At 38.4% G+C, this 15165-nt stretch overlaps 1 protein-coding gene across 1 annotated transcript; it reads right to left on the bottom strand.

Annotated features, from left to right (window-relative positions):
* Positions 1-13527: 13527 nt before the first annotated feature.
* LOC138907832 (uncharacterized) lies at positions 13528-14610 on the bottom strand. The gene is made up of 2 exons (XM_070198451.1): positions 13886-14610; positions 13528-13735 (listed from the first exon to the last, which is right to left on the bottom strand). The coding sequence occupies exons 1-2, from the start codon at positions 14608-14610 to the stop codon at positions 13528-13530; spliced, it is 933 nt and encodes a 310-aa protein (XP_070054552.1).
* Positions 14611-15165: the final 555 nt, after the last annotated feature.

The raw sequence follows: 15165 nt of genomic DNA, 5'->3' as shown, positions 1-15165 counted from the left end.
CACACGGGTTGAGTTGAGTGCAACATTTCACCCCCAGGCGGATGGACAGTCCGAGCGCACCATTTAGATCTTAGAGGATATGCTACGTGTCTATGTTATGGATTTTGGGGGTTTATGGGAACAGTTCTTGCCGCTTGAAAAGTTTGCCTACAATAATAGCTACCAATCGAGTGTTGAGATGACTCCTTATGACGCCTTATATGGGAGGCGGTATCGTTCTCCAGTTGGTTGGTTTGAGACGGGTGAGGCTAGGTTGTTGGGCACTGATCTAGTATGGGATGCCTAGGAGAAAGTCAAGTTGATTAAGGATCATCTTTGTACAGCAGAGTCTAGGCAGAAGAGTTATGCTGATTGAAAGGTTCGTGATGTAGCATTTATAGTGGGAGAGAGGGTTTTGCTGTTGGTTTCACCCATGAAGGGTCTGATGAAAGTCGAGAAGAAGGGAAAGTTAAGCCCTAGGTATATTGGTCCTTTTGAGATCCTTGAGAGAATGGGAGTGGCCTACAAGCTTGCATTGCCACCCAGATTATCGACAGTTCACCCGGTATTCCATATTTTTATGCTTCGGAAGTATTATGGTGATCTTTCCCATGTATTATATTTCAGCTCAGTCCAATTGGATAAGGATTTGACTTATGTTGAGGAGTCGGTGGCCATCTTGGACAGGCAAGTTCGAAAGTTAAGGTCAAAGAACATTGCTTCCTGAAGGTTCAATAGAGAGGTCAACCAGTTGAGGCTTGTCTCTATACTCATTTGAGGACGAACGTTTGTTTTAAGAGGGGGAGGATGTAATGACTCGGTCATCGTTTTGAGTATTCTAGCTCCATTATCCTATTTATTGCCTCATCTATGTTCAAAGTGAATTGGGACACTTAGTCCCAAGGTTGGAAGCTTAAGTTGAAAGTGTTGATCGGAGTTTGACTTTTGTGTAGACGACTACGGAATGGAGTTTTGATGGTTTTGATAGCTTCGTATGGTGATATTCGACTTAGGCGGATGTCCCGATGTTGATTTGGAGGTCCGTAGGTTGACTTGGTACTTTTTTGGCGAAAGTTGGAAAGTTGAAGGTTTGGAAGGTTAAAAGGTTTGAACGAGGATTGACTTTATTAATATCGGGCTCGGATTGTGATTCCGGGAGTTGGTATAGGTCTGTTGTGCCATTTGGGACATGCATTCAAAATTTGAGCTCATTCGGAGTTGATTTGATATGTTTCGGCATTAGTTTTAGAAGTTAAATGTTCATTAGTTCATTAGGCTTGAATTGGGGTAAGATTCGTAGTTTTGACATTATTTTGTGTGATGTAAGACCTCAAGTAGGTTCGTGTTGTGTTTTGGGACTTGATACTATGTTTGGACGGGGTCCTGGGGCTCCGGGTGTGTTTCGGATTGAGTTCGGACCATTCCTTCATGTGTTGGAACTGCTGGTTTTTGTACTTCTGGTTTCCTTCTTCGCGATCACGAAGAATGGGTCGCTATCGCGTAGAGTCTTTACTAGCAGGTGGATTTTGCTCTTCGCGTTCGCGAAGATTAGGAAGCGATCGCGAGGGATTGTGGTGTTCGTGTATCGCGAACGCGAGCGGGGGATCGCGTTCGCGTAGAAAGAAGGTGAGGCTATGTGGTGGTATGCGTTGTTCAGCACGTCACGAGGATTGGTCCACGATCGCAAAGCCTGGGGATGTCTGGTCATCGCTTTCGCATCTATAGTCTCATGTTCATGTAAGAGGTTTTTTGAGGTGGTGGAATTTATTTTTTGCAATCGCGAAGGCTTTTCCGCGATCGGAAAGAATAATAACTGGGCAAATTATATAGTACTCTATTTCGATGGTTTGGTTTTTTAAACATATTTTGAGTTGTAGAGCTCGGTTTTGGGCGATTTTGGAGGGAATTTTAACAGTTTGGATCGGAGTAAGTATGTTTGACTCGGTTTTGGTCATTGATCATGATTCCATCATTATTTTTATTATTTAATTAGTGATTTGAGTTGGAAAAATTGGGAGTTTTTTGGAAAAAAATTTCCTAAAGTATAAATTAAGGATTTGAATGTCTATTTGAGATCAGAATTGGATAATTTTGGTATGATTGAACTTGTATCGGAATGGATGATTGGATTTTGTAAGTTTGGTCAGATTCCGAGGTGCTAGCCTGGGGTTGACATTTTGAGTTGACTTTTCTATTTTCATTAAAGATTGAAACTTTATTATCTGGAATTACTTCCTATAGTTTTTATTTATGGTATTAAGTTATTTTGGCTAGATTTGAGCCGTACGAAATTGGATTTTCGGGGGAAAGGCTTATTAGGGGATTAATTCGATTTGTTTGAGGTAAGTATCTTTCTTAACTTTGTGTAGGGGAACTACCGCTTAGGATTTGAGTTTATTTGTGTTATTTGGATTATGTGAAATATGTGTACACGAGGTAACGAGTGTATACATAGGCTTATATGTGGTATTTAACCGGTTTAGACTTTTAGACTCTTTCATGTGTTTAATTAGAAATTGTAATATCATGTCATATCTTTCATTGTTAAATTGTTTACATGCCTTACTTGATGTTGTTATCACATGCTCTATCTCTTATTATCAAACATGTTGTTACGTGCCTTAACTGTCTTTGCTATCTCTCTCATGATCATGTTACCTTCTTTATTGTCGAGTTATTCTTATTTGAAGTTGTTGATTTTTGAGATATCCTTCCTTGTTGGGGAATTCTTGTTCATTTTGTTATTATTGAGCTTCTTGCTCACATTGTAGTTGAGCCGTAGGCTATATGTTGTGATAATTTTGGTATTGTTGATTTTGGCAAGTTGTGGCATATGGACACTTGTGATGCGAGTTATTATTGTGTCGTATATTGATGTGCATGCGGCGGTATAAGGATAAGGATTAATGTGCATGCAGCGACATAAGGTGGGAATTTATGTGCGTGTTGCTAGTAAGGGAATTACTTGAAGCCACGCGGCGACATAAGGGGTTTAATGTGCGTGTAGCTACATATTTTCAAAAATAACTAAATGTAAGGCTCACGCAGCAGTATACGTAAAGGATGTTATTTTGAATTGTAAAATGTGGATACGAGGCGGTACCTCGGCTCTGATCCTTGTTGTACATTCTGTGTTAAAGAGGCTTGTTGGTTGAGCGGTTTTGTTATCTCCTTATTTACGTTACTTGTAATTGTCCGTATTAATTTTTTTTCTGTTTGATCATGTGTTCATTACTTGTTGCCTTTATTGCTTTAAATTTCGTTGTTAGATTACATTATTGAACTCCCTTATAGTCATGTATTTCCTCGCCTTCCATTATTTGTTCATACTATACCTTGTTCAGTTTCTCTTATCCTAGTAGGTGTCTTGACCTAGCCTCGTCACTACTCTATTGAGGTTAATTTTGATACTTACTTATTACCGTTTTGGTGTACTTATACTATGCTTCTGTATATTTTTGTGCAGATCCAAGTACTTCAACTCCGGCTAGGCATTAGTGATTTGACCATATATTTCGGAGACTTCAAGGTATACCTGCTTGACGCTCGCAGGCCTCGGAGTCACCTTATATCCTTACTTTTACTATTGTTTACACTTTATTTAGACAGTGGTGTACTAGAAATTTTCAGTATATTCCGGTAGAGCTTATGACTCAGTTCCATCAGTTTTGAAAATTTTATTACATATGTTTTGTTTTGGAGTTATTATGAGTTTTATCGAATTATCTTATTATCTTTGTTGTTAATTTTGCTAAGCTATCAATAAATATTAGGCTTACCTAATCTTAGAGATTAGGTGCAATCACGACTACCTTAGGTGGGATTTTGGGATCATGACACTAACTCTAGTACTTTATAATTTAAGACCAATGAATCAAGACTTAACAATTAAAGAACTTAACAGCATCATCTTTGAGACTAGGTTCTTCAGTTGTGCAACTTGAATTCCTGAAAGCGACTTCTTGCAATGCTATTTTATGAATAGTTCTTGGTAATTATGTGAAATAACATTAGTTCAATAGTAACAATGTGATCTTTTTTATAAAAGAATGAAGTTGGGCTGAAATACTTTTCTAATGTTTCCCCAAAACCAAAAAGAAATCAATTTAGGAAAATAATCCTAGTAGGTCTTAGTTTTCTTAAATAACTCATACTTCACACGCCTTTCCTCCCATGCAAGTGTTTCTATAAATTGAATCCTTCTTGCAAATAAATCTTTTCAGTTGGTACAAAACTTGTAGCACGCGAAATAAGTCCTTCAAATAATTCTACTTATAATAGGAATACTTCTCTAATTTTTCCCCAAAATCGAAAAGAAATTAATTTAGGAAAATAATCCTAGTAAGTCTTATTTTTCTTAAATAACTCATACTTTAATAAATCTTTTCGGTTGGTACAAAACTTGTAGCATGCGAAATAAGTCCTTCAAATAATTCTACTTATATTAGGAATCATCTTGTAGCTCCTGATCAACGCGCATCAAGGGACTTAGTTCTTTTAATACCTACTTGATAAGTCAATAACCTTATTTATTAGTACATCAAATATCTTCAAAGGACCTAGTTTATAGACTACTATATATTAATTATTAAAACTAATTTAAGCTCAACTTTAATAATCATGAAATCAAAAGATAAAAATAAGGTTTTTTGAGTTGAATGAAAAGAATGTATTTTTTAGGGTCTGTATATCAATATGAATTTGGATTGAGAATCTAACTATATATTTGAACTTGTAAAGTTGGGTCAACAAGGTCCGAATCTTATTTCGAGATTTAACCATGTGGGCCTGGTGTTAACTTTGTTAACTTTGACCTAAGTCTATGTTTTGAGTCATATAACTTTGTTTGGCATCTTGAGGTATTTTTTGGGTTAAAGCGAGCTTGTATGATGGATTTGGATCAAGTAAATGCGGTTTTTGAAAATAGAGCTAGGCTAAAGCCGAGGTAAGTTGAGCCTTGACCTCAGTGAAGGAATGTTTTCTAAATTGTTTTATTTGCTCTATGCTACATGTTTGAAGGTAATGTATACGCAAGGTATCAAGCGTATATGCGGATACCATGTGCTTCTACGCTTGGGTAGATGGATGCGCTTCACTTGCTTTACTTAATTTACTTGTGCTATGACTATTTATGCATCTTCACATGCTAGTATCATATTTTAGGTATTTCTCATATGGTACTTTAACATGATAGGGTATCGTATGTCATGATTAATTATTGCATGACAACTTGAGCATCTTGTTCATGCTAGTATAACATTATAGGCATCATTTACATGCTAGTTTAACATTACAGAATTCATGTACCCGTTTTATATGATGAACTACTTAGTCATATATTATTTCTTATATACGTTTTGTTAGTACATATATTTTATTTTCAGTACTTATTTGAGATTGTTATGTAAAAAGCTGAGTTGTTGGGTGTGTGTACATTTACATTTTATTGAGGTATCAGTTTGAACATGTCATTATATGTTCCAGTTGAGACATATATTTGGACATGTCATTACATGTTCTTGTTGAAGTATCATATAGGGTATCTCCGTTTGGGCATGCCATTGCATGTATCTGTTAGGCCTGTAAAATTACGTTTATGTTGCGTGTGGATAAGGATCTATATCTTTGGAGTCGCCCTCCCATGTTTCATACGTGCAGGTTCAGAAATTCACATAAATTGACGGGTTACTGTTTTGATTATGATACTAGTTGATGAGTTTAAGTATAAAGGTGGAAGCTTTATTATATTTAAGTGAATTCTTATGCCTATTCATATATTTTTATATGCATAGTTATACATATGATTAATATATGTCGTTTCGATGTATTGCATACATGCATTTGATTATTTTTTGAGAAATCATGCATCATATTACATGCTTAGACTATGAATATCACTATGTATGTTATTTTGATACATTGATACAAGCATGAGACTTGCTTGATCGAGATAGGGTGCACGACTTTATTTGCTCTGTTTGTGCATATTGTTTTATGCTTTAGCTGTGTTAGCTTGTTATGTTGCTTCTGTACACTTTCTCTATTTCTACTAGGTATAAGCAATATACAAGTTTATAAAGTGAGTATTTTGACTAGACCCTCGTCACTAATTTATTAGAAAATAGTCAGGATACTTATTGAGTATTGTTCTTGTATACTCATATTACACTTCTGCACCTTGTGTGTAGATTTTGGAGCTGAGTTGTTACGGAGTTCGTGAGCGAGCATTAAAGGGATATTAAAAATTCTAGTTTTTAGCTGCAATTTGTTCATAGTTGTTTAGAACCATGAATTTCTATTTTGTATATTTTAAACGGATAATGTATTTTCTTCATATCAGTATTGTATTTTATTTCTTAGTTGCTCATGATTTATGATTATAATTCTTGGGATAATTTATATTAAATTTCATATTTTTACTTTATTATTTATATGATAATCTTCGGCTTGAGTTGTATTTGTGTTGGTTGATTCGTGTGACGGGTTGGGTTAAATGTCATCACGACTTGGTAGGATTTTGGATCGTGACAAATCAAATGATATATTAAGACAATAGATCTTAGGACGCAATTATATTTTCTTGTACATGAAGCCACATAAGTCATAGTGCACCAAAGTTACTAGACATAGCCAATGGCTGAATAGCTCCGTAAAGCCTAATGATCACACCCAACTATGTCTCCTAAGAGGTCTAGCGGTCGTTGCAAATATAATACGGTTTATAAGTGCGGAGTCGAATCCTACAGAAAATTAACCTACAAATCACAACCACTAGTTTCACAAGAATTCAAGTAATCAACCTTCAAATATATTGAATAATGAGTTGATTGTTTATTAACTAAAAGCAAGATAATTAAAAGGCTATAATTTTAATACTAACAAAGCAAATGTTGTAGACAAGATTGGAAAGGTCTATGGTTTTGATTTCCCCTATTGTCGGAATCTCCCTCGCTACGTTTCCTATAAATTTACCCAAGTATTCTCTACCGATCGCGAGTACTTTGAGTGTGTAGCTCTCTCTCGAGCAACTGCCATAATTTACTAGACGTATTCTCTCGAACTACGCTAGCTGGCACTAAGTCACTGCTCACTATGATCGCACCAAGGTTTCGCTATCTGTAATTCGGCCTTTAAACCCTCCGTATTGATCTCTCAAATACGTTAGGAGTGGTGTTGTTCAACAACTACCTAAATGCGCACTCTCTCTCTCGAGCGGTACACACTAAATAGGCACAGTCAATTGAGGGTCCTTCAACCAACAACAATAATAATATAGTTGAACAAGTAGAGAAAAGTAAATGGCAAATTTATATTAAACGCAATGGAAAATCATCCTTAAATAGGTTCCATCAAACCCTAGATGAGAATTTAGTTATTCATAGTTATTTGCACAAATACAAGATTAGAATTCATAACAATGGAAAATTAGGAAGAAAGAGGAAAAAATGTGAAGTTGAATCATTCTCCTTGCTCCAAGCGTGTTCTTGCCTATACAAAGTCTTCTCTCCCTTCAAAAAGTGGCTAACTTTCATATTTATATGGTTTAGGGTTGAGTTGGGCCGAAATTGCTTCTTCTAATTCGGGTTGGAAAAGTTTAATTTTTCTGCCCCGGTCCCGATCTGGCGAAATGACCCTCACTTCACTGTCCAGGACTTTCCTGGTTTCTTCTGCTTCAATCCCGATCTGGCGAAGTGACCCCCGCTTCGCTGTCCGGGACTTTTCTCTTCAGCTCTTTTTTCCACCAATTTTTCTCTCATTTGATCATTTTCCGCGCAAGTTATCCCTATACATAAGAAACACATAATGAGCATATTTTCACTGAAAAATCGATGTGAGCTCCCCCAACTCACACACAAAATAACACACAAACACACTCAAAATATGCACTTTTCATCCTTTATCACCACCCCACACTTAAACTCTTGCTCGTTCTCGAGCAGCTTTAGGGTATGAACATAATCAAGAATCACCTTTCAAAACATACGCAAGGTGAACACCAATGACAATGTTTTACATCAACGTTTAGATTCCAGCATATGCACAGATTCCAGCATATGCACCATTTATACCTTTTCTCAAGTTTTAAACTCATGCCAAGATTATTTAAAATTTTTGTGTGGATCTTTCTAGCAATCTTGCCTCAAAACCTTACTCTAATGCATTCCACACTATGACTCGCTCCTTGTGCCAACTCAAAAATCAAGGTCACTACCAATCCTTTACAAATCATATGCCCTCGCTAACAAATCACGGAGAGAAAGTAGTTCACACACTCAATTTAAGTTCAAGTATAGTTTAAGAACTCAAATATAGAAAGAATTCGATCACTCTCACAAAGAAACTCTTATGCCACCCACGTTAGTACCATAGGCTTGCCCGTAGTGTATGTCTCTAATAATTTAAGCTCGTACAGTCTAGGATCAAGTAGGACTTTATAGGTTGTAATGTAGGCTAAGGGACGGGTAGGATATATTTGAGAAAATAGTGACTAACCCTCCTAAATACTTAAATACACTACAGTTCACTTTTAAGCACCTTTTTATCTTGACCAATTCGATGTCTTGCCATGAAACCATACACATTAAGGCCCTTCTTCATTAAGCACATCAACATATAGATACTTACTAACCCAGACAAAGATATGAGAGGTGTTATTCTTTTTTTTTCACTCTCTTCAATTTGGTATTTCTGGCTAGTATTTATTTATACACAAGTGTACCTTTTCGGCCTTTTTATGGTTCCACTCAAAAGCTACCCACTTTCTTTATTTACTCTTGTATCTACTTAAGTACTTTCGGAGGTAAAGGTCCAACAAGATTTGATTCAGAGCAAAAGGTATTCGGCTTGTAATGTGGTTTCCAAACAAAAGGTCTACATGCTCAAAAGGGTTGACTATGGATACCATTAGCACTGGTAGGCAAATAGGCTAAATGGTCAATCAAATAAAGCCTCTATCACTTCCCAAACTTACAAGACTTAATCATTTCGCTTTGACTCACACACGGGGAAAGTTCTAGACTAGAAAGGATGGCATAAAATACACTAAAGTCTCACCTCACACAATGCACATGACTCACTTAGGACGGCTCGGACCTGACACTCGAGTTAAAGCAACGAGCACATTCATCATAAACTTTCAGCACACAAAAATTAATCACAAGAGTCTAGAGATGAGCCTCGGTGTCAAAAGAAAGCCACACATATTGTGAAGGCATGTAATTATAGAGATCATGAAGAAAGTACTTAGTTCAAATGCTCCAGACCAAAGTCTCGATATAAAACATGTCAAAAGAACAAATTACTCAAGCTTTTTCCTAATTCCATTGTCGTTTCAACCAGAAAACAACATAAAAGAGAAACAAAAAAATCTTTTTGTTTTTTTCTTTAGACTTTAGTCCCTCAAGAAAACTGTCTCGGTAATCCATCGTCAGGAAAAATCCATAATTCTTTACAAAGTTTGAAAAGAAAAGATCTACCTAAAACTACCTAGTTCAAGAAACTGCATCCTCGAAAAAGATCCGTGGTTTAAAGAAAACCCGGGATTAAGCCACTACAAAAAAAAAAAAAACTACTACAATTATACAATTATAATGGTTATAAGAGTGATCATGCAGTTCAAAATATATCACTAGCAATTAAGCACATGACAGAAATATTAAAGCCAGACACCCCACCCCACACTTAAGAATGTGCACTGTCCTCGGTTTCACAATATCATATAAATACAAATAAGCAAGATCAAAAGTAGAGTGGGTGTCATAAAGTCTCTCAAAATCACTCGGGTCGAGGTGATGACCGGTAGTGAACCTCGGTCACAGCGGCTAGTCCTGGCTCCTCTGCAATAGTACCATCAGTAGCACTCAAATCAACTGTCCGAAGCCCTTCTGCATCAGCCTGTAACTTGATAGTTATTCCATGTTATTTAGCACAATTCAACAACATGTGGGTAAGGCACACCTCAGTTATCCCTAAGTTGGCCGCGGATGATACTTGTCTTTGAAAGAACACAATTGAAGTTCATAAGATAGCCAACGGCCATCCCACACTTAAGATATGTTCGTATTGCCAATAACGGTAGGTTAGCTACTCAGACTTCACTAAACCTCACCAAAACAAATTTTCATTCGGACAAATCATCGAACACTTTATGTGCACAACTTTTGTTTTAGCTTCATTTGATTCAATTTGCCAATAGTGTCATTTTTTTTATTTTTTTTTAAATCCCACCCAAATTAGGAGGATCTATAGTGTTTCCACACTTCCCCTCCAGTATGACTCGAACCCAGGACCTAATGGACATGAGTGGAGGTACTTTACCAACTGAGCAAGTCTCGCTTGTCCAATAGTGCCATGACTTAAGAGAATGGGAGAGTTTTTTTTAATTATTTTTATTTTATTTTATTTTATTTTTTATTTTATAAACTAACTAGAAAATAGAAAAATAGAAAAGAAAAAAAAATTAAGAAATTACCTGGGGTCGCGCTATGACCACGCGACCTGGAGACGCGCCCATTTACTTGTTCAGTTATGGCCAGTACCGGTCTCGCGAAGCCATGGGCACTTTGTTGTCCCTTCTTCTCTTTTTCTTTCTCTTTTGGTCCCGGTCTCACGAAGCGAGACACACTTCGCTGTCCCCAAAAGTTTTCTCCTCAACATTCTTGGTCTCGATCTCGCGAAGCTAGCTTCACTTCGCTGTCCCCCGCGTTCTCTCTTTTTTTTTAGAGACTAAATGACAACTAGACGAAAATAAGAAAATTGGGTTGCCTCCCAACAAGCGCTTGATTTAACATCGCAGCACGACGAATTACAACATTACAATGGGTTGCCTCCCACGAAGCGCCTGATTTAACGTCGCGGCATGACGCACACTTTCTGGATTATACTTCACTCACATATTGAGGTTCGTTCAATTGTATCACATCTTTCTCTCCTTTTTTGTCACTCATTCGTAGGTAGTGTTTCAACCTTTGCCCATTTACTCTAAACCTATTCGTCCCATCCTCGTACTCAATTTCTGCAGCTCCATTTGATAGCACATGCACTAATCTGAATGGTCCCGACCATCTAGACTTCAACTTGCCCGGAAACAACTTCAATCTCAAATTGTATAGCAATACCACATCTCCAGGTTTAAAATTTCGCTCAAGAATATTTTTGTCATGCATCATATTCATTCTCTCCTAATATAGCCATGTACTCTCAAAAGCATGGTAACGGAACTCGTCAAGCTCGTGCAACTCTGTGACTCTTCTTGTACCCGCTATTTACATATCGAGATTCAGTTGCCTCAATGCCCACAAAGCTCTATGCTCCAACTCTACTGGTAAGTGACACGTTTTACCAAATACTAGTTTATATGGAGTCATGCCAATTGGAGTTTTAAAAGAGGTACGATTGGCCCAGAGTGCATCGTCTAACTTTTTCGGCCAATCCGTTCTTGTAGCATTCACGGTCTTTGTTAACACACTCTTTATTTCTCTATTCGACACTTCCACTTGCCCACTTATTTGTGGATGATATGGGGTGGCAACCTTGTGGCGAACACCATATTTTTCTAACAACTTTGCGAAAGCTCAGTTGCAGAAGTGAGTGCCTCCATCACTGATTATTGCCCTTGGAGTGCCAAACTGGGTGAATATATCCTTTCTCAAAAAAACAATGACTCCCTTTGCATCATTTGTAGGGAGTACCACATCTTCCACCCATTTTCACACATAGTCCACAGCTACAAGTATATACTTATTTCCATATGAGCTGACAAAAGGCCCCATGAAATCGATTCCCCATACATCAAACACTTCCACCTCCTGTATTCGGTTCATGCGCATCTCATGTCGGTGAGAAATATTCCCGATCCATTGGAATTCATCACAACCCTTCACATAGAGATGTGCATCTTTGAAGGCCAGTAGAAGTCTGACTCCAAAACTTTCGCAGTTGTCCTTACTCCCCCGAAATGGCCACCATATGGGGATGTGTGACAAACCTGCAAAACAGAAGATTGGTCTGTCTCAGGGATACATATCCAGATCATGTTATCAACACAAATCCTGAACAGATAAGGCTCATCCTAATAATACGTGCGACAGTCACAAAAAAACTTTTTCTTTTGGACAGAGGAAAAATCATAGGGGACAATACCGCTCGCCAGGTAGTTTGCAATGTCTGCATACCATGGCGATACCTCAAGGCTCGTGGCCAACAGTTGTTCATCCGAGAAAGTCTCTACAATCTCTTCCACCTCAACCTTCTTCTCTGCTCCTTCCAGCCTAGACAAGTGATCAGCCACTTGGTTCTCCGTTCCCTTTCGGTCACGGATTTTCAAGTCAAATTCTTGCAGCAGTAGCACCCATCGAATCAGGCGTGGCTTTGACTCCTTCTTCTAAATTAGGTACCTGAGAGCAGCATGGTTAGTAGAAACAATTACCTTCAAGCCTACCAGGTATGACCTGAATTTGTCAAATGCGAACACCACTGCTAGTATCTCCTTCTCGGTCACTGTGTAATTTAGTTGGGCACCACTCAAGGTTCTACTTGCGTAGTAGATTGGATGCATGACTTTATCTTTTCGCTGCCCAAGAACTGCTCCCACAACATAATTTCTTGCATCACACATCAGCTCAAAAGGTTGCTCCCAGTCAGGTGCCACTATAATTGGTGCAGTCACCAACCTCTTCTTCAACTCCTCAAAAGCTACCCTGCAGTCATCAGAAAACACAAAGGGGTGATCGTTTTCAAGTTATTTACATAAAGGGTTATCAATTTTAGAAAAATCTTTTATAAACCGCCTGTAGAAGCTAGCGTGACCAAGGAAACTTCTTATGGCCTTGACGGAAGTGGGTGAAGTTAACTTCTCAATTACATCAACCTTAGCACAGTTCACCTCAATGCCCTTACTGGACACTAGGTGTCCCAAGACTATACCTTCTTGTACCATGAAATGGCACTTTTCCCAGTTCAGTACCAGATTAGTCTCCATACACCTCTTCAATACTCTTTTCAAGTTTATTAGGCACTCATCAAATGCGTTCCCCACCACCGAGAAGTCATCCATGTAAACCTTTATTATGTCCTCTACCATATCTGTGAACATAGCCATTATGCACCATTGGAATGTGGCGGGTCCATTGCATAGGCCAAACGGCATTCTCCGAAAGGCATAGATGCCATACGGACAGGTGAACGACATTTTATCTCTATCCTCCGGGGCAATAGAGATCTGATTATACCCCGAGTATCCATCCATGAAGAAAAAGTGGGACCTCCTCGCCAATCTATCTAACATCTGATCAATTAAAGGTGGGAAATGGTCTTTTCGGGTGGCCTTGTTCAACCTTCTGTAATCCATACAGATTCGTTATCCTGTAACTATTCTTGTTGAGATCAACTTGTTGTTATCATTTTCCACTACAGTTATTACACCCTTCTTTGGCACACATTAAACTGGGCTGACCAGTTGCTGTCAGAGATGGGGAAGATGATTCCTGCATCTAACCACTTGATCACTTCTTTCTTCACCACTTCTTTCATGTTGAGGTTCAGCCTTCTTTAATGTTCTCTGGAAGGTTTGTGCCCATCTTCCAGTAGAATATTATGCATACCTAATGTTGGACTGATACTTTTTATGTCTGCAATGGTCCACATAATTGCAGTCTTACACTCCTTCAGAATCTGCAAAATTTGTTCTACTTGCACATCTAACAAACCAGATGAGATAATAACAGGAAATGTCGAACTAGGTCCTAAGAAAGCATACCTGAGGTAAGACGGTAACAATTTTAGCTCCAAATATAGTGGCTCTACATTTAATGGCTTAACTGGAGGAGTCTTTCTTTCTTGTAAGTGTAAAGGATCAAATTCGAGCTCTCTTTTCTAGTATCCTTGCCCTTCAAGAGCCAAAACTCACTCTGCCAAGTCCTCACCATCTACCTCTTCTAAGTTTATCAGGCAGGCTACTAGAGGGTCTTTTGTGTTCAGTGCCTCATCTTCCTCCTCCAGAATCACATCCACGGCTTCAATCAAAGAGCAGTTAGCAAACTTACTGGGTCGCCGCATAGACTTTTGCACATTGAACATTATTTCTTCATCGTTTAGTCTCATCTTTAGCTCCCCAGTTTCACAATCAATTAAAGCTCTCCATGTGGCCAAGAATGGACTCCCCAAAATTATGGGGATCTCTTCATCAACTTGGCAGTCCAGAATGAGAAAATCTGCCGGAAACACAAACTTTCCAACCTGCACAAGTATATCATCAAGTATACCTGATGGCCTCTTCACCGTTCGGTCGGCTAGCTGTAGTAACATGGATGTGGATCTTGCCCTTCCAATGCCTAACCTTTTATATATAGACAAGGGCATCAGGTTTATGCTCGCCCCCAAATCACACAATGCTTTGGCAAAAGCATCGCTGCATATGGTGCACGGAATTGTGAAACTCCCTGGGTCGAATAGCTTCTCCGCTATAGGTCTTATTATAACAGCACTACAAGTCTGGGTTAGTGTCACAATTGCCAAGTCTTGAAAGTCGAACTTGCGATACATCAAGTCCTTCATCATTTTTGCATAACCGGGCATCTCCCTTAAGGCATCAATCAGTGAAATGTTCACCTGGATCTGCTTCAACATCTCCATGAATTTCTTATATTTCTTATCCTTCTGATATTTGGACAACCTCTACGGGGAGGGTGTTGGTGATCGCTTCTTTCCTGTGACTTGAGTTAGATCTTGATCAGACACTTTTTCTAATGCCTTTTCTTGCACTTTCTCAGTTTCCTTTGCAACCTCTTTTTTTTTTTGTTCAGTTCCTCTTGAGCTGGTTGCACTCCTACTTCAGTTAGCTTAGTTGACTCATCTACCTCAATTGGTACTGGCACAAGTATCTCAGTTGGTCGGTTCTCGCGATCAATTTCTTGCTCTAAATCAAGATCTCTACCATTTCTCAAATTCACCGCCATCAGCTGCTTCGGCCCATGCTCTTTCGGATTGACATGTGTGTCCGCAGGTAGTGTCCCTTGGGGATGATTATTCAAAGCTATAGATATCTGCCCTAATTGAATCACATTGCCTTTTATCACTGAGTCGTGTGGTTCAACCTTCTCTTGCATTTTCCCATTGGACCCAATCAGTTGTTGCATCATTGTTTTAATTTCAGACAACCCATCATCTTGTCTAACTATCTCTTGTTGT

This window comes from Nicotiana tomentosiformis, chromosome 3 (assembly GCF_000390325.3).
Source record: "Nicotiana tomentosiformis chromosome 3, ASM39032v3, whole genome shotgun sequence".
Lineage (NCBI taxonomy): Eukaryota > Viridiplantae > Streptophyta > Magnoliopsida > Solanales > Solanaceae > Nicotiana > Nicotiana tomentosiformis.
Note: the sequence above shows the minus strand (reverse complement) of the source record. Positions and strands in the feature narration are given on the sequence as shown.

Bases quoted from the DNA above. Each gene is read 5' to 3' on its own strand.
- LOC138907832 (XM_070198451.1), bottom strand. From the start codon at position 14,610: ATGGAGATGTTGAAGCAGATCCAGGTGAACATTTCACTGATTGATGCC. The intron at 13,736-13,885 runs GTGAGTTTTGGC...GTCTTACCTCAG, and splicing joins GATGGTGAGGACTTGGCAGA to GTATGCTTTCTTAGGACCTA.